This window comes from Ammodytes marinus (assembly GCF_949987685.1).
Source record: "Ammodytes marinus genome assembly, chromosome: 15".
Lineage (NCBI taxonomy): Eukaryota > Metazoa > Chordata > Actinopteri > Uranoscopiformes > Ammodytidae > Ammodytes > Ammodytes marinus.
The window spans coordinates 28,745,180-28,770,138 of NC_137219.1; the positions used below are offsets into that span (position 1 = coordinate 28,745,180).

General features: G+C 42.1%; 1 protein-coding gene across 1 annotated transcript in view; it reads right to left on the reverse strand.

The window, feature by feature from the left end:
- The window catches only part of nrxn3a (neurexin 3a), a gene marked incomplete at both ends in the record, with an annotated part of 191,902 nt that overhangs the window by 45,831 nt on the left and 121,112 nt on the right, over positions 1 to 24,959 (reverse strand). Inside the window, 7 exons of the mRNA XM_080041756.1 lie at positions 4,392 to 4,565; positions 6,150 to 6,340; positions 6,613 to 6,873; positions 7,118 to 7,238; positions 7,522 to 7,641; positions 8,387 to 8,413; positions 10,246 to 10,449. Of these exons, the coding sequence (XP_079897882.1) occupies positions 4,392 to 4,565; positions 6,150 to 6,340; positions 6,613 to 6,873; positions 7,118 to 7,238; positions 7,522 to 7,641; positions 8,387 to 8,413; positions 10,246 to 10,449 (1,098 nt within the window). The remainder of the gene's footprint in view (positions 1 to 4,391; positions 4,566 to 6,149; positions 6,341 to 6,612; positions 6,874 to 7,117; positions 7,239 to 7,521; positions 7,642 to 8,386; positions 8,414 to 10,245; positions 10,450 to 24,959) is intronic.

The window sequence follows — 24,959 nt, forward strand, 5'->3', positions numbered from 1 at the left end:
ACACATACACACTCACCGGCCACTTTATTAGGTACAGCGGTTCATTTTCTTGTTAACACATATAACTAATCAGCCAATCACATGGCAGAACGCAATGCATTTAGGCATGTAGACCTGGACGGGACAATTTATTGAAGTTGAAACCGAGCAACAGAATGGGGAAGAGAGGGGGTTTAAGTGACTTTGAACATGGCAATGTTGATGGTGCCAGAAGGGCTTGTCTGAGTATTTCAGAAACTGCTGATCTACTGGGATTTTCACTCCAAACCATCTGTAGGGCTTACAGAGAATGATCCGAAAAAGAAAAAATATCCAGTGAGCGGCATTTGTGTGGACGTAAAATGCCTTGTTGAAGTCAGAGGTCAGAGGAAGATGGGCATACTGGTTCGAAATGATAGAAAGGCAACAGTTACTCAAATAACCACTCGTTACAACCAGGGTATGCAGAATCTTCTATTGTCAAATTTTGGTGATCCTGTGAGAATTGCAGCCTTATTTTCCTGTTTTTAGCTGGCAGGAGTGGCACCCGGTGGGGTCTTCTGCTGCTGTAGCCCATCTGGTTCAGAGTTTGACATGTTGTGCGTTCAGAGATGGTATTCTGCATACCCTGGTTGTAACGAGTGCTTATATGAGTTACTGTTGCCTTTCTATTAGGGATGGGCATAATTAATCGATGATCGATCATTGATCGTTAAGAATATTGTCGATCACGTGAAATTGTTATCGATCATATAGCCGTTGTGTTGCGCAGTGTGAGTCCCGCAGCACAGCAATGAATTTCACTATGTGGCAGCACCATAGACTGTATGTGTAGGAGCCTAAATGCCTATTTGTTTTATTTAAGTTCATATTTAATGATAATGTTTGGATTTTTATAAGTGGATTTATATAATACTTAATTGTGGTCATTTCGAATATATAGTATTTTATTTTGAAATTAATTTGCATTATTTTTGATGTAAATGACATTTGATAACTTTATTTTGAAATATTAGAGGAAACTTTATTGTGTTAACTACCTGTAACAGACAGTCAGGATTACAAGCGTGGAGCCACACAGTTTTTTGACCTCTCTCGCTTCTCTCTTTTATCAACAATAATACATTGTGGAAAAGGATTTTTTTGTTTGTATCTTTTGACAATTAAACCTTTAAACGTCACGTCGTGGTCCCGTGGATTTCTTTTGGATATTGGATGCGATATGTGTCGAGGGAAAAACGGAGCGTCATGCTGGAGCTTCACTAATTTAGACCAATTGATCCTACAGTATGGGCAGCAATTAAACATCCTACCAGCAGGGGGAGATACTCATTGTTGGCTCATAGCCTCGGGCATTAACCAGCGCCGCATTTTATTATTATTCTATTTTAAAAAGTTGCCTTGTCTTAATAGATTGTTGTTTGCCTAGAAGATCTTGGAATAAAGATGTAATTGAGAAAAAAACCTCTTGTATACAGTCTATGGTAAAAACGCTGTATTTCGGATGTTCTGTTGGCATTTTTGAATATGTAAAAAGATAACGATTAATCGATAATTGATCGTAAATTTTCCCGATGATCGATCAATGAAATTTCTTAAAATGCCCATCCCTACTTTCTATCATCTCGAATCAGTCTGCCCATCCTCCACTGAACTCTGACTTCAACAAGGCATTTTCGTCCACACAACTGCCACTCACTGGATATTTTTCCTTTTTCAGACCCTTCTCTGTAAACCCTAGAGATTAGGGTTGCCACCTTGGAGTAAGGAAAAAAAGGGACACTTGATGTTTGGGGCGGAGGGCTCGGCCATTATTAAGCTACCAGTTCAGACTGACCAGTGTAATGACCTTTAATAACCATACACACCTACAGTGCTTCTTACAGTATAGGCTAAATAGGGAGACTGAGGTGGGGACCCTGGGCCTTGTAGGGGGGTCCGGGGGAAGAAAAAAATGCAACCTTTTAAAGTAAAATTCATCAATCTGGTGCACTTAGAGAAGAAAACTGCATGCAACCAGGCCCAGGGGCCCAAGGGCTCAGGGGGGCCCTAAGCTAGAGATACTGCTAGTAACTTTACATGTCACATTGTCAAAGAGCTCAATCACTCATGTCAATAACAGGGTCCAAAAAGGAATAGCCTAAATATAAGGAAATAAATCATCATGGCCCCTCAACTAGTAGGTGAAAAATAGAAAAGCCAGTGCAAAACAAAAGCATTATTAGCTCTGTCTTAGGGGCTTCATGAGGGGCCTCTAAGGCCCCCACACACATACAGTAATAAGCTTTCTATGTATAAATTCTATACTGTTCAAAAAAAGTAGCTTTCCACACTGTATCTGTTGCAATGGGCCCCTCCGTCATATATGGGTCAAACCAATCTACTGAAATGTTTTTACAGTCGCAGAGTAAAGAGTGCTGCCTGTTTAAGAAAAATAATGTTCCTTCAGCAGCTCAAGATTTGATTTAAATCAAAATTTTCCTCTGAAAGTGCATCAGATTTCAGAGTCTGGGCCTTTCTCATAATCCGTCTATGAACCAACTGGTTTCCACAATCTTTTTTATTTTTGCGGGGAGCATGCACAAGCATTATTTATAGAATAATAATAAAAAAAAATGTGGGGGGCCCCACACAGGGTCTTGAAACGGGCCCCGAGATCGTTAAGACCGCCCCTGCCCGCTTGTCTTGCCGCCTGACGGAACGCTGTGCCTTCTCTCTGCCCCCTCGCCTCTCCATTGAGAATGCATTAGTGGGCGCAACAAACGCCTCGGCCCGTGTGACACGGCCTTAACTACTGAACGAAGGAAATCAAATGAGGTTCTGGCATTTAGACAGTTCCCCAAAAGACGGGACAAATTGTGTCCCGGGAGAGAGTTTTCTTTTCCCGGGACAGCTGGTGAAAAAAAAGAACAATTCTGGGAAAAACGGGACGGGTGGCAACACTACTAGATATGGTTGTGCGTGAAAATCCCAGTAGATCAGCAGGTTCTGAAATACTCGCCCTTCTGGCACCCTCAACATTGCCAGGTTCAAAGTCACTTAAACCCCCTTTCTTCCCCATTATGTTGCACGGTTTTAACTTCAACAAGTTGTCCTGTTCAGGTCTACATGCCTAAATGCATTGAGTTTCTGCCATGTGATTGGTTGATTAGTTATAATTAGGGTTGCAAAGGGGTGGAAAGTTTCCGGTAAATTACCGGAAAGTTTCCAGAAACTTTCCACGGGAACTTTCGCTCGGGAATTTTGGGAATATTCAAAATTGGAAATTATAGGAATTAACAAAATGGCGGTAATTGAAATGATTTTTTTTCATAACCAACCATAAATCTAAACTGCCTATGACTAAACGTTTGGTCATAGGCAGACATCCATGCAAAATAATACAATCAAAAAACATTACATTTGAACAGATTTATTTGTAAGAAGAACTTTATCAAGTTGATTATTTTATGAACAATCAATAATTTCACTGAACAACAAAAAGATGAATGTTGAGTAAATTATTACTCATCTGTCTGACCCCACCCATTCAATAAATAAAGTCAAATGCCCCCCCCCCCCCCCACCATGTGATGGAGGAATGCACAGAGCATGTAGGGGACGTGGCCTCAGTACCCCTGCAGTAGGATGTGTGTTATGTGCAATTTGCCAAGTGTACTTGCATGAAATCAGGTTGTTTTAGTCAAGATTATGCTAAAATATATTTTCCCCAACTATATTTAAAATCAAAGCTTAAGCCTCTGTAAACCTGGTCTAGTAAAAATCAATTTATGATATCAAGTTGGGTATCTCAATAAACTTTAAAAAAAAATCTGATTTGAAATTAAATGTTCATAAATATATTAAAACTTAGTTAAAAAAACTGCTTTTTACAGTCTAGAACGTTTGCCTGGACTGAAATAACATAGTTAGGAGAATTTAGTGCATTTGGGCTGCTTTAAATTTAGTAAATTCCCGTTTATTCCCGTTAATTCCCATAAATTCCCATGGAAAGTTTCCAACTTTGAAAATTCCCGGAATTTTGCAAACCTAGTTATAATGTATGTGTTAAGAATACATTGAACTGGTGTACCTAATAAAGTGGCCATTGAGTACAGTATATATAGTTATATAAAGTAGCACCTGGCAGTATTTTCTGTCACTGCACTGGCAATAACAGCTGTCAGTAGGCCACCAATGATGTGGCCATAACAAGTTTTGGTTTAGGTGAGGAGGTGTTTGATGTTTGGCCTGGCTCTATCAATGGGTAAGTGAGGCAACAAGCATGGTCAATAGGATGGAGGGAGTTCCATATGGATGCAGGGAAGTGGAGCTACTGTTTGCATTAAGCAGGAAGAAAGGGCTGCTGGAGCTTGAGTTGGACTTTGAGTTGTAGAAGTTTAAATCAGGCTGGGATCTGAGCGACGGTGTACCTTCACATCCACGCTCAATCTGCCCACTGCGGAACAAGGCGTCACTGAGGAGGTCCGGCAGGCGGCCGTTGAGATCTACTGATGCCAGACAGCCCTGGAAGCCTTCTCTAGAAGCCACCAGCTTAGGGAGGCTGGCGTACATGCCTGGACCCAGCCCTGCGATAAACAGATCCCCTGGGGAGTAGAACATACACAGGCATAGTATGTCAGCATATAGCTAAACAAATACTGCCATTTACTGCTGACACAACAAATCAAGCCTGCTTCAAAAAGCCAGAGTCCTGTATGACAGGGACATGTGTTTTGAGCAACACATCACTGAGCTTGTATAATTTATTTTTTAGCTTTGAATCAATGCTATCGATCTAGTTAGAGTGTTAGGGTGTATTCACACATGCCGTGTTTGGTTCGGTTGAAACAAACTCAGGTGCACTTCTGCCTTCGGTGCGCATCTTTCAGGCAGGTGTGAATACAGCAATCGCACTCGGGGGCGGACCAAACAAGCGCTCCAAGACCCAGCTGAAGAGTTGGTCTCGGTGCGCTTCCAAACGCACTCTGCTGCAGTTCGGTGTGAATTTGTCCAGACTCGATCCGACCCAAATGCAGGAAGCACTGTGTCTTTTCTTTATTTTATTTTTTAATAAATTGCCGTCAGCTTCACATAATGGGAAAGTGTTGTTGTCACCATTGTTTGGACGATAAGTTGTGGTTTGACCGGGAGCCCAGAACAACATAGCCTATTACATTTGATCGAGAGGACGCGTAAAAATAAGCTCTCAATGGCACTTGGTATTGCCACCTTGTGTCAAACATGTTGAACTACCACTTTAAGCGTATGGCAGAAAATTCTGATGCAACAGGAAAGCCATTGCAAGTTTTTTGGTCAAAATGCCATCTCAAGTTAAAGGTCACATATTGTGAAAATGCAGTCCAGCATGGTTGTAGAATAAAGTGATGCAGCAATAAGCATTATGAGATTTTTTTACATTTAAACATTTAAGGATACCAATCATATGTAATTGACTAACCATACAGTGAAACAATATGTGACCCTTAAACAGCTATAGCTGAATGAAAACTGGACACACAAGTTGATAGAAACAAGTATCAAGTGTCATGTATCAATAGCTGTGTCTCAATTCAGGGGTCGCATCCTTCTAAGGACGCGGTCGACGCGGTCTATGAAGGCCATAGACCGTGAAGGCCGAACCGAAGGCCGAACGAGCGTTGTTAAATGAGACGGTCTCCGCAGGTCTCCGTATACGAGCATTTCCAGTTTGCGTAACAAGGCGTTACCCTGCGTGACGACTCGCCGCTCCTGTGCTCCCTAGCAACCCTGATTGCTGCCAACGGAGACAGCCTTGTCAACGGAGGAAAAAATAAAAAGAAGTTGTCTACCAGACGAAAAGAAAAAAAAGTACAAGAAGAAAGAAGGACAAGAAAAAGAAAAGAAAAGACAAGAAAAAAGAAAGGAAGATAAAAGTTAAGAAGATGGAGCAACACGTTGCTGTTTTGTTATTTTTTTATATGCCATCTCTGAAAAAAACGCAATGAATCTTGGGATATGTTGGGCCGCGAAGGATACATCTGTTGGACCCTTCAAAACCGTGAAACGAAGGCTGCATTTCTCGGCCACATATGAAGGAGCCTTCGAAATGGGAAAAGCCTTGACGCGCCGCTATGACGCAATCGGTCTTCAAATGCAGCCTTCGAAGGCTGCGACCCCTGAATTGAGACACAGCAAATGTCTTTGCATACCCTTCAGGTCCAGGTTCTTGGCCCCGTTGATACTCTGACTAGTGGCTGTGGCGTCTACTTTCAGTGTGTGGGTGTTGCTGTTGTCTCGGGTGATCGCCACATTGTGCCACTGGTTGTCATTCAGTGCCCTTTCACTTTTGCCCTTGATAAGGTTTGGTCCATTCCCAAGGTCAAAAACATAGTGGATATATCTGCAAGAAAAAAAGGTAAGTAACAGAATGTTTAAGAATCTTTGTGTTACTGCCTTAAAACAATTCAAACTTAGAAATAGTCCCACACGGTGAGTGAATTTTAGTGAAATCATCACACTTTATACAAATGATCTAATTAATCAAGTCACTGCAGACAAAGTATTATTATTATTGTAGCACATATTGTCTATAGTGGCTTTTGTGCAACTAAACCTTCAACGTTTCAATGTTCAAAAGATCAACATCCACCCATGATTTCAAACTAAACATACCCTTTAACCAGCTCTACAGCAATAAAATCATTGCCATCTCCAGAGTTGAAGAGTATGAAGCCGTCCGGGGATGTGGTCTTGAACTGGAAGAAGAGATGCATGGATGTATAGGCCTGCAGGGTGGCCAGACTCAGGTAGCTGCTCTTGGATTTGAAGGTGACGGGGTCGGCAATGATGGAACGAACCCCAAAGCGGGCATTGAGCTCGCAATAATCAATGTCACCATTCTTGCACAGGTCGATGTAGAGCATGCCGTTAAATCTGAGGAGAGATATTTGAAATGGTTGTCTTAAAAATAAGGTCCTTGTTCATCAAAGAGTTCTAAGATATCTTTATACATTTAAATGTACACGTTGAGTAGACAAAGCAAAACGTCTTTGTATGCTATCTCCTCACAAATGGAAGTCATTAGAAACATAACATATCTTGTCATTTCATTCATTGCTAATGTGACAAATGAAGATTTGTGAAACTTTTTAAAGAAAGGTATTAGTGTTGTCAGTACCTAAGGCTCTGCAGATGACCAATGAAGCTGGACGGTATACTGGACACAAAGCGGCGCTCTGTCATGACGCCTGTCTCAATGTTGTTGAACTCCAGTCGAGTGTGGTCGCCCAGCATCTGGCCTGGAGATGGGCAGGGTGGAGGGGATGGGTTGAAAAGAAACACAAAAAACCAAAAGAAAAGAGAACACTGTCTGACACTAACACAAAAGGGCTGATTTAAGGGGGAAATTACATTAACAGTATTAGATGGATGCAAACTGTCACTAGTGGTGACATATCTTCATGCTTTCCTTTTAGCAGATATACATACTGTCTATACACCATGAGCCTAGTGTAATACCACTGACAAGTCAGCAGTAAGAACATTTCTTCAAGCATGAACCAAGTTGATGCAGGTAAGTACCTTCTGCTACATCATCGTCAACCATTAGCTTGTAGGTTTTGCCGCGACGCACCACACGCACTGTGTGCCATTCGTTATCATTGAGCTTTTGCCCGGAATACAGGGTCTCTGGTCCCTTGCCTGAGAACAATGGTCAATCACAAAGTTAAAGACATACTGAAGCTCAAACCAAACCTTTGTTTCCTCACCAGTTAGACTGGAATAATTTGCTTTAGTGTTCAAACTGGTTATTATGCCTCTTGGAATCAAAGGTTTGGTTTAGTCAGTGAAATATACATAGAGAAAAAAATACTAAACACTTGAAATCTGTCATTCTCCTAGAATTGACCTGCCCACTACACTGCAGAACAGAGGAGTAGCTCTCAAATAGGCCTGGAAGAGATTACGGATGGAAGCAACCAAAGACGGATTTAACTCGATTCCATTTGAGATCTTTTGGGATCTTTGGTATTTTTTCCCTTGCTCTTTCTGTTTGCCTGTGACATTTGCAATGAATCTGGCTGAGTGTTGCTCCACTGCATTACAAGCTCACAATGATTGTTAAACTTGATGTGGCCTTTTCCTTTCTGTGTCTGATAGAACATATTATGAACTGAACTGTCCAGCAAGCATTCTCTTCTACTGTCAATCCACCAGGCTGCATCCATTTGAAGGTCCATTTGTAATGTGTTTGTTTTGTGTGTTTGTTTTTGTAATCACTTATCATCATTTACAACTTGTCAGCATATATTGGGGTGTCCAAACTTGATTAACTGAGGGCCAGTGCAATAGTCATACAGTATAAAAACACATTTCCTTTTAAAACAAGCAACATCAACATACCATCAACATATCAAATCAAAATGAAACTTGAGTGTTAACTTACTGGAGTTACAGTTTATCCTGATACAGTCTAGATGGGGAAGAATAAATGACAGATGAAATTGCATCCTTCAAGGTTACTGCTGCAGACATCCAAAAACAAGAAGTCCACCCTTCCGGGGACGTACACATGCAAGAAGGCAGCCATTTTATTCCTTTGGTCATTATATCAAACTTAGTGCCAAGTTACCATGAAACAAATGATACATTTTAAATATATTTTCCAGAAACATCACTTAATAGTTACTAAAATAATGCATAGATTTTTCAGTCATAGGAATAGTTGATTATAGCCAGCAGAGGTCAAATCGATTCATTATTTAGGCACGGTATTTATATTAAAATGGCCACTTGTACTACCAGCTACATGACATTTCCAACCCAACACTGGAGTCAATTTTTCCAATTAGAAAAGTCAAAGTCTCTGGCTCCAAAGCCTCTAAACCGACAAGACGGTGACAGCAATCCATTTTAGAGCCACAGATCTTTGAATAGTCACAAAATACAGACTGATGTGATTTGATTGGTTATTGAGATAATTAAAGAAATCCTTTCTTAGAGAGTAGCATGAGAGACCATGGAGATCTGCAGCATCTGAACACTGTTGTGTGCTGTAAGCAGCTGTGAGGACAGTGAGGGTTGGTCAACATGTGGCTGGTGGTTTCATGTGTCGTCAACCGCAACAGAAAAGTGGGAGCAAACAGCCTCGATCCAATCAGCACCAGCACCATGCAGAGGCACAGGAACCCCAACAGGACTATCCACTAGCCTACATGTGTCACTAAGCTAAATCTGAGGCTAAATCTGGAATTACTGACAATTTCACAAATCACACAGATAAACATAGGCTAGCGTAGGAGCACGGAACAATTAGAACTGTAAACATGTTGACATAAGTCTTGGGAGTGACTTATATAAATTAATGTAATCACTGAATGATTTTGCTAAATGTGGCATGTCAAACCAGCATTGCTCACATCTTTTCAATAAACATAGTGTATATATATGCAAGATAGAAATTGAGGTGTGTTCCATATAATTAATTGTGGTTGTGAGGGGTGTTTGGGGTTGCAGCCAGCTGTAGGTTTCTCTGGGCTCTGTTCTCGGGCTGTTCGCCTGACGGGCCGCAGGCTTAAGGCCTTTGAAGGGGTGAATACCATCTTTTGACAAAGCATGAAGGGGGGATGGAGTTGACAGGTAGACATGAAAAGAAAACACTGAGAAGCAATTACTTCCATAGAAGACACCAATCGTTATCAAAGAAAACAAGCGCCCAACAGAACAGGAAGGTGACAGGGAAGTTACTTGATGTCGGACAGAAAGATTTGGTTAGTGAGAAAAAAGAAGAGAAGTTTGTCCTCGATAAATGATGGACTTAAGATCAGTGGGCACACCTGGTGGAGGTCACCTCTTAGAAAGTCTCAGCACACTTTGTTCAATCAAATAATGTTTTAGAGACTGGCTTTTAAAGTTCAGCATCTTTACATCATAATGTGCATTCTGCTTTTCGTGCTGTGACCGTCTCAAAAGTTCTATACACAAAAATATATATGAATAATGGCTAACTGTTACAAAGATGGGCAACATATAAGTTATAACGGTAAAGCTGGAGATGTTATCCAATTAGTAGTTGCATTCAGTAAGCAGTTAATGGTTAACTGTGTACACAAAACCGCATTAACACCCATGCAAAAAAAGTCTTATCTATGTGTTCTAAAGCTGGTAAAAAATAAACGTTAAAGGATCCTAGTGATGAACAACTTAAGAAAAAACTGTGCATACAAAGATAGAGAGAGTGAGAGGAGAGGGGAGCGTGTCATGGGGGAGGTGGTGGGTGGATGGCTGGGTAGGGGCATACGATACCTAGGTTGACTGTGAGTTTGACCCGCCCCCCATCCAGCTCCAGCCTCAGTGTGTCTGCTGAGTCCTTGGAGGTGGTGGCCATCAGCAGGCCGTAGGCGCGCTGTGAGCGGAACCTCAGCGACACATCCTCTGCCTCAGTGTGCATCAGGCTGGGCATCACCACCTTCATATACATGCTGCCATCGTAGGACAGGATGGACGCTTCTGTAGGACACACACACACACACACACACACACACACACACACACACAAACACACACACACACACACACACACACACACAGATGATAGGCATGTTTCAGAAAAAGGTTGTTGATATCAATACAGATGTAACTGGATCCTTTCTACAAATATTCATTAAGTCATGCTGAATGGAAGGCAATGACAGCCAGTGGTCCACCACTTTGATCCATGGCTAGAACACTTTTTGACAGCAACACAAATCTTGCTCTCCTGCTCTCTTTCTCTTGTTGCCATATCCCTTTCCCCAGTTCAGTGTGGGGTGGATGTTGTAGGGAGGTGTCTCTGTCCACTAACACTTACAATGTTCTATTGTGCCCTACTCAGAGGAATTACAACAGCTGTTAGCTGTGAAACTTTCACTGAAAGGAGAAGCTGGTTGGACCAGCCATTGGTGCTCTGGACAGATCAAAACTATCTGGAATACATTCATTTGGCAAAGAAAGTGAATTCTTGTCAACAAGCCTCTTTGAATGGTTTTAAATTCTTCATTCCAGACCAACTAAGCTTTTGGTAAACGGTAAAGCTGACGCCTGCTCATGTTAGATCCAGCTTAAATCCCATGGTGAATACATGAGGGGTAGAAAGTGGGAAAACTCTCTAAGGCCAAGCCACTTTCTTTTGTAAATTGTTCCTTGTCTCCAAATAAAGTTCCATTACACTTGGGGGGCCCATGGTTTTTGGAGGCCAATAAACTAAGCGAAGCGTTTTGCCCTGATTTCAAACACTTCCAGCTCACTGATAATTCATCCTACAAAGTCATTTCTTCGACCAAATATTCAGCTATCTTTCGTCTTTCATTGTTAAAATTCAACCTTTTAAAGAAAATGCATAGTTTTCAAATTAATCAGCCATGTTTGACGCATGTAACATCGATTTGAGTGATATTTAGAGTGCAGGCCTCAACTGTCAGAGTGGAGAAGAGGGGAAAAAAATAAACACCAGATACTCTCTTCCTCGCTGTCACTCACAAAAACCTAACTCCTCATGGATACTTTTATTATCAGAATTTAGGTATTTTTGTTACGGTCGCAGAAATGTTTCTTTGGAGGCAAATGGACATACATATTGGGAGCTGTGAGCTTCTAAGCGGAAAAAAGTCATACTAAACGAGGCCTCCTGCCTCATCCACTCTCTTGTTAAATGAGATTCTACATTACACGACAGAAAATCTAAACGAAAATTGCTCTCAACTCGAAGGTTTTAACATTAAAGAAACACATTTGACACAATCTTCATCAATGCCTTCTGGTTCTCACAGTAACTTCATTTCATTTTTCAGTTACACGGTTTGCGAGTAAGAAGAGAGTTATGCATCTCGGATAAATTATGTGTGCGTACCTACAATCATCACAGCTGCGCCCACTTAATGGGCAATCAATTCTTTAGTGCTACCTTCTAACTGAATTGTGTGTATGGGGCCGTAGTGTAGTGGTTAAAGCTTAGGGCAACCTTCAAACCTGATTCAAATATCTACATGTTCAGCTCTTCAAGGACTTTATTGCTCCCCTTCAACATTTTCAAAGAAATTCATAATTTCATACTTCTTCAACGTTTTATGAAAAATTATGCAACATTTCAAATCCCTACTCCTCCTTCATACTTTGTCCGACAAACTTCATTGTCACATATAACTGTACAGAATATGTCAGACATTAATATTCTATGAATGGAATTTTCAGGAAATCCATAACTTCAAAGAAAATCAACCATTTATGAAATTAATATTTCTTGCAAAATTATGAATGCTCCTACTCCTTCATACTTCATCGTAGAAACTCCATTCAAAGTTGTTCATGTTCGTCTTGCATAGGAGCACATTTCCATAATTCACTATTTTTTCATAAAATGCATAACTTCAGAGATAATTAAAGGTTTATTACACCAAAAATCCTCCTCCAGAATGAATGAGGAAATCAGCAAAGCGTTTTGCACTGATTTCAAACACTTCCAGCTCACTGATAATTCATCCTACAAAGTTCATTTCTTTGACAAAATATTCAGCTATCTTTCGTCTTTCATTGTTAAAATTCAACCTTTTTTTAAAAAAGCATAGTTTTCAAATTAATCAGCCATGTTTGATGCATGTAACATCAATTTGAGTGATATTTAGAGAGTGCACATCAACTGCCAGAGTGGAGGAGAGGGAATAAAAAAGAACACCAGACATTTTTAAGATTGCGTCAACTCACAAAAATCGAACTAATTTTGACCTCTAACTGTAGATATTATTGTTACGGTCACAGAAATGTTTCTTTGGAGCCAAATGGACATACAGATTGGGAGCTGTGAGCTTCTAAGCGGAAAAAAGTCTAACCGAACGATGCCTCCTGCCTCATTGACCAGAATAGACTCTGCTTTCAACGAGGAGATTCAAAGTGTACACCATTTGCTTCCTGCTCTGAATTCTAAAGTTTTCAAATTACAAACACAAATTTGACACTGAATATTAATTGGAATTGTCTGGTTCTCACGGTATGTTCATTTTATCTGTCAGACAAACGGTTTGCGAGATAGAAGCAGCAGTTTGGGCTTATGCGTTCAGTTGAAATCGCCTCTGTGTGATCCTGTTTGGGAGAGAAGTGTCTGTATGTGTGTACAGTACCAGCTGTTTACAATTGACACTGATTAGCTGTCAGTCACTATGGAGACCTATGCACCTGTCTGTGACATCATAGGATAATGTAGGTCACAGAATGGGAGAAGAGTCCAATCTCTTATGATACATCCAGAATACAAGTGAAATTTTCCTAAGTCGAGAGTTTGAGAATGCTTTTCATCTAATAACTTTCAAAATGTCCAACTTTTTCAGGAGTTTGAAATTACCTCCTCTGGAATGTGCTCTAGGACCCCGAAAATATGAAAATATGTATATTTATTTGAAATTTTGTCGTCCAAAAATGACGCCACAGTCCCATTCAAAGTGGATGGAGAAAATTCAAAATGTGTTAACTCAGTAATTTTCCATCCGATAAACTTCATTCCACATTTTACATAGGGTTGGGGGTCCGATTCCCCGTTCCAACACAACATTTTAGACTTCAACGAATTTTCTTAAAGCTCCCATATTATACACTTTTCGGTTCTATTATACACCATATTATATGGTCTTAGTGGTCCCTAATACGTTTTTCTTTAATTGTTTGCTGAAAAAAACTTTCAGATAATTTATTGTACTATGCTGATGTTCAGCTAATCTCACAATGGCCTATTTTTTAAAAAGAGCTGCAGCTCCCCTCGTAAATATACAATCTTTGAGCTCCCCCCGCCCCCTGTCCGGAAGCGAAGCCAGATACGCCTCGCCCTCTGTCTGTCAGGGCCGTGGACCAATAAGAAATAGGGGTGTGGGCTGCACAGTGGAAGCTTCTGGCTTTCCAGTTTTTGAGGTCAGAAACGAGGAGAATTCTGACTGGAGTATATTGGAGGGGAGGGGAGGGGTGGGGGTTTCAGAAAGGGGGAGAGTGAGAAAAGGAGAGATTGTTATTTTTTTAAATATTTTGGCAGTCTCTAGGCACACCGTGGACCCATGCATATGTTAGAACTAGAGGTGGGCATAGATTAATTTTTTTAATCTAGATTAATCTAGATTAATTTTGGAATTAATCTAGATTAATCTAGATTAAAATGGCTCATTTGAATTCAATCATAATATGTGTGTGCTCCCTAAATAATGACTCAAAGTAAGTCTTTGAGAACGTGTTTCTCAAGCCAGGTGGCGCATCAGACCAGGGGCTCATCTCCTGTGCAGGTGCACACCTAATGCATCAAGTTAACTTGCGTGCAGAAAGAGGATGTCACGGAACTCATGTCCGTTAGCTTTTCAATATAAGACTGTCAAAATAAAAGTCCCGCAAAACAATCGTTATTTTGGGGATTAACTTCTCCGCGTGAGAAATTTGAGTTGTAGGCTAGCGTGTGAGAGTGTGAGCTGGTTGATATGAGTGTGTCTCACGGCCAAAAGGGTGAGACTTGGCAGCTCTGTCAGTTGTCAAACAAAGCGGACGGACGTGGTCTCTAGCAACGAGATCAGCTGAGCTATCACTGATAAAAAAAAATATTGTTTCCATAATGATTTCCATAGCCTTAAGCCATAGGCTAGCCTACATGTTGTGTAATTCAGTGATTTTCAACCTTTAATGAGTCGAGGCTATGCATTGGCTTTGGCGATTTCCCTTGCCTCTTTTTTTTCTCTCCACACAAAGCTCTCCCATTGCACACACGCATGCCCCGGCCGCTTCCGAGAGCACAGACTGTTAGAACTCCTACAGTAAACCAATTCCGCATTGCACAAGGTGCAAACAACCTTGGTCTTGTCGAGGTTTCCATTGGGAAGCTTCTTAAAAATACATTTTCCCTGAAGCAAACCCGGCGGCTTCCTAGCTGCATCCATGTCAGCACGTTACGTTTAATGTGGTAGGCTACACTGTGCGAAGTCGGACTCGTTCTGACTCGTGCACTACAGTGCAATTCGGCCAGGTATATATCCGCGCTAAAATAAGAGGAACAAGAGATTAACGGCGATATTTTTTTTTATCGCCGATAAGAGTCTGGCGTTAACGCAGCACGTTAACGCCGTTATCGGCCCACCACTAGTTAGAACACATTTAAAAAGTGCATTTAGCATAATATGTGACCTTTAAAAATTTGCACAGATGTTGATTATGACTCAGAGATGACATCACAAGAGTTTAGAGGTCAAAGGTCAAATTTCAAGGTCACTGTGACGTTGCCTTTTGTGATTGCATTATCTCATGAACGCCTCCATGGTTTTTCTTCAAATTTTGCACAAATGTTGATTCTGACTCAAATATCAACTGATTACATTTTGGAGGTCATAGTTCAAGGTCATAATTAATTCCTCAATTCAGCTAGAAAGTCCATTCAAACTTCCAGATATTCCACATTTTTCAAACATTCTATTATTCAACCATTCTGTTCATTCAGATATATTCATCCTTCGTTCTTCATCAACATTCAGCAGTGAAGCGCAGTGTAAATTTTGGCAGCAAATTCTGATTTAGTCTTAGTCTTTTGAATATGACACCATTTAGTCTTAGTCCTATTCTAGTCATCTAAAATATTTTAGTCTTAGTCTAGTCTAGTCTACTAAATATAAGCAGATTTTAGTTTGACTAAATCTACAGCGGACTTCGTCGACTAAGTGTTTTTCCTCATTGAATGGTATTAAGGTTTGAATATGCAATACAGACACAGATTTAATGGTTGTAATACAAAACATGTATTCTATTTCATTAGTAATAATCTCACATAAAATCAGTGTACCTGACTGGATAGGGGGGAGGGGGGCCTTTAAGAGCCTGTGCCCGGGGGTCCATTATTTCATGATCTGTCTATGAACCAACTGGATTCCACAATCTTTTTTCTTTTTGCGGGGAGCATGCACAAGCATTATTTATAAAAAATAAATAAATAAATAAAATATTTTAAAAAAGTGGGGGGCCCCACACTAGGTCTTGAAACGGGCCCCGAGATCGTTAAGGCCGCCCCTGGGCAGCAGCAGCAGCACGCAGTTGAGGTGCTGATAAATTTGAGCTCCCCCCGCCCCCTGTCCGGAAGCGAAGCCAGATACGCCTCGCCCTCTGTCTGTCAGGGCCGTGGACCAATAAGAAATAGGGGTGTGGGCTGCACAGTGGAAGCTTCTGGCTTTCCAGTTTTTGAGGTCAGAAACGAGGAGAATTCTGACTGGAGTATATTGGAGGGGAGGGGAGGGGTGGGGGTTTCAGAAAGGGGGAGAGTGAGAAAAGGAGAGATTGTTATTTTTTTAAATATTTTGGCAGTCTCTAGGCACACCGTGGACCCATGGATATGTTAGAACACATTTAAAAAGTGCATTTAGCATAATATGTGACCTTTAAAAATTTGCACAGATGTTGATTATGACTCAGAGATGACATCACAAGAGTTTAGAGGTCAAAGGTCAAATTTCAAGGTCACTGTGACGTTGCCTTTTGTGACTGCATTATCTCATGAATGCTTCCACGGTATTTCTTCAAATTTTGCACAGATGTTGATTATAACTCAGAGATGACATCACAAGAGTTTAGAGGTCAAAGGTCAAATTTCAAGGTCACTGTGACATTGCCTTTTGTGATTGCATTATCTCATGAACGCCTCCATGGTTTTTCTTCAAATTTTGCACAAATGTTGATTCTGACTCAAATATCAACTGATTACATTTTGGAGGTCATAGTTCAAGGTCATAATTAATTCCTCAATTCAGCTAGAAAGTCCATTCAAACTTCCAGATATTCCACATTTTTCAAACATTCTATTATTCAACCATTCTGTTCATTCAGATATATTCATCCTTCGTTCTTCATCAACATTCAGCAGTGAAGCGCAGTGTAAATTTTGGCAGCAAATTCTGATTTAGTCTTAGTCTTTTGAATATGACACCATTTAGTCTTAGTCCTATTCTAGTCATCTAAAATATTTTAGTCTTAGTCTAGTCTAGTCTACTAAATATAAGCAGATTTTAGTTTGACTAAATCTACAGCGGACTTCGTCGACTAAGTGTTTTTCCTCATTGAATGGTATTAAGGTTTGAATATGCAATACAGACACAGATTTAATGGTTGTAATACAAAACATGTATTCTATTTCATTAGTAATAATCTCACATAAAATCAGTGTACCTGACTGGATAGGGGGGAGGGGGGCCTTTAAGAGCCTGTGCCCGGGGGTCCATTATCTCATGATCTGTCTATGAACCAACTGGATTCCACAATCTTTTTTCTTTTTGCGGGGAGCATGCACAAGCATTATTTATAAAAAATAAATAAATAAATAAAATATTTTAAAAAAGTGGGGGGCCCCACACTAGGTCTTGAAACGGGCCCCGAGATCGTTAAGGCCGCCCCTGGGCAGCAGCACGCAGTTGAGGTGCTGATAAATTTGAGCAACTGCGCCTTCCTTTAAGCAACACTGCTGCCGCTGTGTGTGTTCGGACTTCTTTTGCATCAAAGCCTTTTAGATAATACAATTAGAGGTTTTAATTGAACGCTGTCCATGCGTCGGAGTTGATTGTAACTTAAAAACAGAAACTAACGGACGGAGGCGGCAGTTTCACATGGCTCTGTGTATTCAAACTCGAGACAGAGCCTACTACAAACAGATCGCGGAACTTAGCCGTTCCCCTAGACATCGTTAACGGGCAGGATATCCCTGACTATCATTTTTGTCCATCATACCGCAGAGTTTTTCAGCACAGCGGCTCACTCCACCCGCTCACACCTGCGCGGTCTCCCGTCGATTTTCACCGACACAGGGTTGAATTCGCTGCTTTGCACTGATTGGATTTCTTCCCAACTTGTCCCACAAAAAGAGTAGTTCTGATTGGATCTCTTCTCCATTCGTCCCGCCCTAACAGTTTCGTCTAGTTCCTATTCGTAGACTATAGTGTCAGTTAAATTAGTCTCAGTCTTCGTCATCACATCTGCCTTTTTATTTAGTTTTTATTTAGTTTACGTCCGTGAAAAAGGTTCGTAGACGAATATTTTTCGTCATAGTCTTAGTCTACGAAATTAACACTGGTGAAGCGTCAGCTTCTTCAGCATCAGCTTCAGCAGCGTCAGCATTCACACCGCAATTTCTTCAAGGAATTGCATTTCTAGTTCTTCTTGAAAACCTAAAAATAGTATGAATACGTTTTCCCCACTTTGTGTTCAACGTTAAAAGATCAACGAAAGAATGGTTCTATATACGGTATATACGTCTGGTGCCTTGCTTTAATATGTATAAAGCCCATAGCTCTCGCATATAAAAATTACTTCAACTTATACTATGAACAGGGCTGCTTTTACCTGCCACTAGGCCCTGGGGCTGAGAGGTTTTGTAGGCCCCCCCGGGCGGCGGTCTTAAAATACAGATGTGTTAAAGCCATGTTTGTCTACACCACAATATCTCTATTGGTGAAATACAAAATCACTTAAGGTAACATGTACTTAAACCCCCTCCTGGTCTAATGACTTTTAATAACCAAACACACATGGTTGGTTACTGTGTTTTTCCAAGTTATTGAAGAGACAGCGGTGGGGACCCAGGACCTTCTAGGGGGGTCCGGGGGCATGCCCCCCCGGAAGAAAAATTTGAACCTTTTAAAGTAAAATGCATCAATCTGGTGCACTTTGAGAAGAAAACTAAGGCTAAATCAACTGTGTCCTTTGTGAGCTATTTTCTGAAATCATTTGGAGACACAGAAATACCAAAAAGCAGAAACAAAAATATACAGGTCTAAAAAATCCAGTCAGTCAGCATTCCAATTTTTTTTTTATAATCCCTTATCCCAAAGCTACTTCTCTCTTTGGACTCTTTGTTTTGTTTTTAATGGCTCAACTCAATATAGGCCCTTGATCTGCGTTGCCCCGAACAATGTTATTTAAACAAAAATAACAAAAATGTACTGGTGAATGATAGGCCCCTTGATCTTCGTAGGCCAAAAATATTTTTTTTTCCTTTTTCTTTACTGGTTCATGATGGGCCCCTGATCTCTCTACGCCCCCCTAAGATCAGGGGCCTATCATGAGCCAGTCAATAATTTATTTAAATGACAATGTGCGGGGCCTTCTTAGATCAGGGGCCTATATTGAGACAGTAAAAAAAAAAAAAATTTTTTTTTTTTTTAGAGGCCCCTGATCCTTGTAGGCCCTGGGGCTTCAGCCCAGGTAAGCCCGTGCATTAAGGCGGCCCTGACTATGAATGCAACCAGTTTTTGAGCTTATGCTTGTGTAGCGGGTACAGGTGGTTCAGATTAATTCTGCTATTAGAAATTAATCTGATGATTAGTAATACTTTAATAGTTTATTAAAGTTGAAAAGGGGCACCACCATTCAATTTAAGAATGGAAAAATAATAGCAAATTGTCTCGTTTAATCAATGGTTTATTCTTAAATATTGATTACTTTAATGTTCAGTTAAAGGAATCAACATTAATAAATCCTAGTCTCAATGATCATTTCCATATAATAATGTAATCAAATAATTACTATTATAAATTTGGTAATATGATCTTAAACTCTGAAGGCTACAGAATCCTTCTACTTGTTGATTGTTGACACTCCAATAATATCCACACAAATAAATCACAAACACTTCTAGTTACAATATAAGAACATTTATTTTAAACACAATGAAACTTAAGGTAACATCCGTTTTATACGCATAAAGCAAATACACTTAATCAAAGAAAACGTCTAGAACATTGTTATTTATACAGCCATGAACCAATATGTGTATGTGTGTGTGTGTGTGTGTGTGGGTGTGTGAGTGAGTGAGTGTGTGTGTGTGTGTGTGTATATGTGTATGTGAGTGAGTGAGTAAGGGGTGTGTGTGGGTGTGTGTGTGTGTGTGACGCGAAGCAAGGAAAAGGGACGGGGGGGGGAAGCTCCCACGTGACTTAGGACGACAGGCACCAGATGGCGATCGAAAGCAGGTTCTTAATGCCACAAAATGGCTGCCGGCTAGGCTATTCTAATTCCACCCGGTAGGGGGAAGTAGCTACCACGGTTACTCAAAATGGCGTCTATTTCAGAACAAAGGGCCAAGAAGAAGACTGGGGCGGGGGATTTCGAAATCACTCGCTCCTTTAAACGGGATTATATCAAAGATCTTAACACCAATTATGTCCAATAAAGACCACCATAAGGGTTATCTAACGTGTGTGTACGTGCGTGCAGGAGAGGAAGAGGAGGAAAGAACACGCTTGAGCGCGAAGGGGGGAGAAAGAAAGATACAGCAGACTTAAAACCCACACTGCAGCGTTGAATGAAGTGACCAGCTGAACGTCCTGACTCTCCGTTGGTGAGAGGACAAACAGAGATAGATCACAGCTTGTTCAAAAATAGCAAACACAGAATCGAAAATAAACAGTATTGTTCACACTTTAAAAAGTAATACTAAACTAAACATCTGCCCAGGTAATTATTATGCCAAAATCTCACTTGTGGGGAAAGCTAGTTTCCTCTGCTCGTCGTCGTTATGGCGGGCAGCCAATCCTTTCCGGACTGGGCTCACACAACGGAGGCTCCGTGCCTGTGGCGTTCCAGGAGCTGGTGAGGTGATCTCTGCGGTCTTCAGATCGCAGGAAAAAGGCAAAGGGCTCGCTGATTTTGTGCGGGGGGGGGTTTCCGATCGTAGACAACTCGGTCGGGTCCAGTCCGCGGTCCGAGAGGCTGAGTTTTTTAGGTAAACTCGCCTGCTTCCCGGGTGTAGTGGTTGCGGTCGGGGACAACTCGACCGGCTTACGTCCTTGGTCCAAAGGCAGGTTTCTCGGTAAACCCGCCTGTTTCCTAGTTCTTCTGGTCGTTCCAAAGGAACAGTCTTAACTCACACTGTTGTTTCAGGTATCACCGCGGCCGCAGGAGATAGTCTTCGTAAAACACGTGGTGGTTAGTTGTGGGCTGAAGAGGGCCCTTGTGGGTCTGTACAGACTTGTTGTTTCTATACGGGTCAGCTAACGCCGCCACCAGAAAGACAGAATAATGCCGCGGGGATGCTTTTGAAGTCCCGGCGTCATCCGGGGTCATCTGGGGTGGGGCTTCAGGCTAGCGTTTGGGCACACCCACCTGAAAGGTTAGGGTGTACTGCATTGTTTTGGCCGCACGGTGGCGGCATAGGGTTGTCCATAGGTTTGACCCCCTACATCCCCCCATTTTGGTCTCAATGTGGGTTAGGGGGACCTGCGTTGGGATCAAAACAAAAGGGTTAAACAGTTCATAGTTCCTGATGACAACTCGTCTGTTATAATCCATGGTCCACGATGAAGGCAACGTGGAGTGGTATCCTCCTGTTATTTCCTGAAGGTACTTTCACAGTTCTTAGAGATTTTGGCATAAACCTGGGCAGTTCTAAAGATTTTGGCACATCTGGGCAGATGTTAACTGACTATCAAAACAATTCATAATACCACACAAATAAAATAAAAATAAAACAAGAAAAACCAATAACACAACAGTCACATCACAGCTCTTTCCTGGGGTGTTCGCTCCTGAGTAGGGAGAAAAAGGGACAGGAAAAGAAAATAACTGATAGCTTGGGTAGCTGGAATCAGTATGGTGATGGTGTTTGTGTCTTGCTTAAAAAGTGGTTTGATCTGTGTAATATCGTTCAATGTATTGTGTAGTACCTGTATTGGTTGCATGGAAAATGCAAATAATGTCATGATAATACAATCACTAAAACGTGAACCCGAAGGCTGTCTCAAAACTATCTTGGTACATTGACAGGGACTAATTTAGATTAATTTGTAATAATACTAATTTGGTTCCTTCAGCCAAGGGATTCTGGCAAAGGATGTCATCAATAAGGAGGTTTTAACCTCTTAATGCATCCATCATCTCGATCTTAGAGTGTGTCTGGATTGAGATGGTGGAGGACACTAGGCGTACAGTGGCCCTTGGTGGGACAGCTCAAGAACATAGTTTGATAACTTAGTGATGGTATCATGATGTCATCTGAAATCAGTATGGAGAGGTTAGTGTATCTGTAGGCAGGGTTATGGATTCTAACGTGGAGACCCTGCTACCTAACCAGTGGTGGACATGCTGAGGTGTGTCCTACCCCCCTTTTAATGAGGGTGGACAGTGGTCGGGCGTCCAACGCCACTTTAAAAGGGTTTTAGTAGCTCTACAGTCCTGTGAGTACTTAAAGAAACTACCTGAGACTGCAACACCTGAGACAAAGCGAGGGCACATAAGACCATGACTGATAGCACTTCCAGTAAAACCTCAACAAACAATTCACCCTGGAGGGTGATAGAGATGGAGCTAAGGCTCATCCTCCCTGTTAGGGGAGGCGGCTCTCCCAAGAGCCATGCTGCTGGCGTGAAAACAGGACCGGAGCTGTGGGTTGGCCCACCGAGGGGTCGGCCTGCAGTCCCTGCTGACTTGGCAGTAGTCTGGTTCTGGACCAGCAAGATTGCTGAGCGGTTGCTGAGCTCAACCGGGGGAAAAGAAAAGACTGTCAGGTCTAATCCGACGAAACATGGCAATGGTTGAGACAAAGCCTGTGAGTCAGGTGTTTCCTGGAGAAGAGTCGGGCCTGAAGTAAGAGCGTCTTCCCTCAAGGGAAGTGAGGGGACAAATGCTGGTAGCACGCTTCTGAGGGGCGTGAACCGGTTCTCTCCACTTGGCCAGGGAAGAATGCCCGTTCCGATGGCCTGTAGTGGGCTCTGTGATGATTTCACAGGAAGAAGAGAATAGCTTTTGAGCCCAGAGGCTAAAAGCTGTGAGTTCTGGAAAAGCTGACTGCCGGGCTGAGCGAGTCCAGACTCATCTGGCCACAGTACCAAGAGAGGAAAGTACTGAAAGAGTGCCCTTTCCTGGACATTGGTTTTCAGTAAAGCCTGTTTTGTGAAGGCTGCCTCTGAGTGTGAGTGGCTGACCAGGCTCTTATCCCAGCTCACGGCCTGCACTGGTTTCCCAGGGTATTGCACTCCCCGGGCCACTGGCCTGATTACTGAGTCTGACTCCAGTAAACTGTGAACCTGCTTACACCCCCCCTTTAATGGTGAAAAGGGGGCCTGTTGGTCCATCGGTATGTCGGTTGTGACCGACTCGGATGGACTGGGGGCTCGGTTCCCTCCTTCTATGAGGTACACTGTAGCTGTAGAGGGAGAAGGTGTGAAGTCTAGTCCTGCACTAGCTGGACCCTCTCCAGCAGGCTTAGGGCCTCTGTCTGGGTCTCTTGGAGGGGGACGATTCAACTGTTCCATCAACTCTGCAAGGACTTTCCTAATAAGGCGGAGTTCAGTTTTCACCTCCTCCTCTCCAGATGACTTTGAGCGGTCACCTTTCCCCCCTTTATCATGCTGGTGGTTTTTTCTAAAACGCTTGTTAGCAGCATATTGCTTATTGTCCTGGGACTTAAACTTGCCTTGGCACATATTGTTAGCTGTCGTACGGGCTGAGTATCGATCAGTATATGGCGAGTACTCCTCCAACAGCACCTCACAGGACCTCCTATAGCTCTCTCTAACCCTTGACCGCTGTGCCGTCAGAAAAGCATGAACACTTCGAGAGGTGGTCTTCCAAAGGAGTTTTACCTTCTCTTTTTGGGTTGCGTGCGGCAAGTCAGACACACATTGCGCAATCTCACGCAGATAAACTCTAACATCAGCATCTCTCCCCTTTGGGTCAAATCGCTCTAGATCCTTCGCCAGAGCATCCAGTTGTTTCCAACGCAGGCCTGGGGCCCTGTGTCTATGGTGGCGGTGGGACCGGGTACCAGAGCGGTTGGAGCGATGCTGGGACCCTCGTTCACGGTCAGGTGAACGGGAAGAAGAAGAAGAAGAAGAAAATCGCTGCTTGGACCTGGGTCTATGATCAGGTGACCGGGAAGAAGAGTGGTGTTTGGACCTCCGTTTACGACGGTGTGAATAGGTGTACCACTCCCTCTCTGGTGAAGAAGCACAAGAGGAAGACAAAGAAGAAGAAGAGGAACGCTGCTTTGCCCTGGGTCTATGATCAGGTGACCGGGAAGAAGAGTGGTGTTTGGACCTCCGTTTACGACGGTGTGAATAGGTGGACCACTCCCTCTCTGGTGAAGAAGCACGAGAGGAGGACAAAGAAGAAGAAGAGGAACGCTGCTTTGACCTGGGTTTACGATCAGGTGAACGGGGGTCACGCTCCCTGGAGGAGATGGGCTCACCCATATCTCCCTGTTAGGACATATGAGTTTGCAGAAAAGACAACAACAACGTCCCCGGTTAGGGACTGAAGTCACTTCACAAAGTGTTAGTTTTAACACCCTTTTTGGAGTTCCAAGACTCCAGTTATTTTCCAAAGAAAATATCCGTATATCAAGACGCACAGAGGAATTATACCATTTGTGACTTAGAACCAATTTTCTCAACGGAAAAATGTATATACCAACACGCACAGAGGGACACTCCACTCTGTGACTCACCAACAGTTTTTCAACGAAAAACTGTAACGTATATCAAGACGCACAGAGGAATTATACCATTTGTGACTTAGAACCAATTTTCTCAACGGAAAAATGTATATACCAACACGCACAGAGGGACACTCCACTCTGTGACTCACCAACAGTTTTTCAACGAAAAACTGTAACGTATATCAAGACGCACAGAGGAATTATACCATTTGTGACTTAGAACCAATTTTCTCAACGGAAAAATGTATATACTAACACGCACAGAGGGACACTCCACTCTGTGACTCACCAACAGTTTTTCAACGAAAAACTGTAACGTATATCAAGACGCACAGAGGAATTATACCATTTGTGACTTAGAACCAATTTTCTCAACGGAAAAATGTATATACCAACACGCACAGAGGAATTACCACCACCTGTGACTCACCAACAGCTTTCCAAAGACAAGCTGTAAATATATATCAAAACGCACAGAGGAATCAACCATTTGTGACTTACAACCACTTTTCTCAGCGGAAAATTGTATATATCAAACGCACAGAGGGACACTCCACTC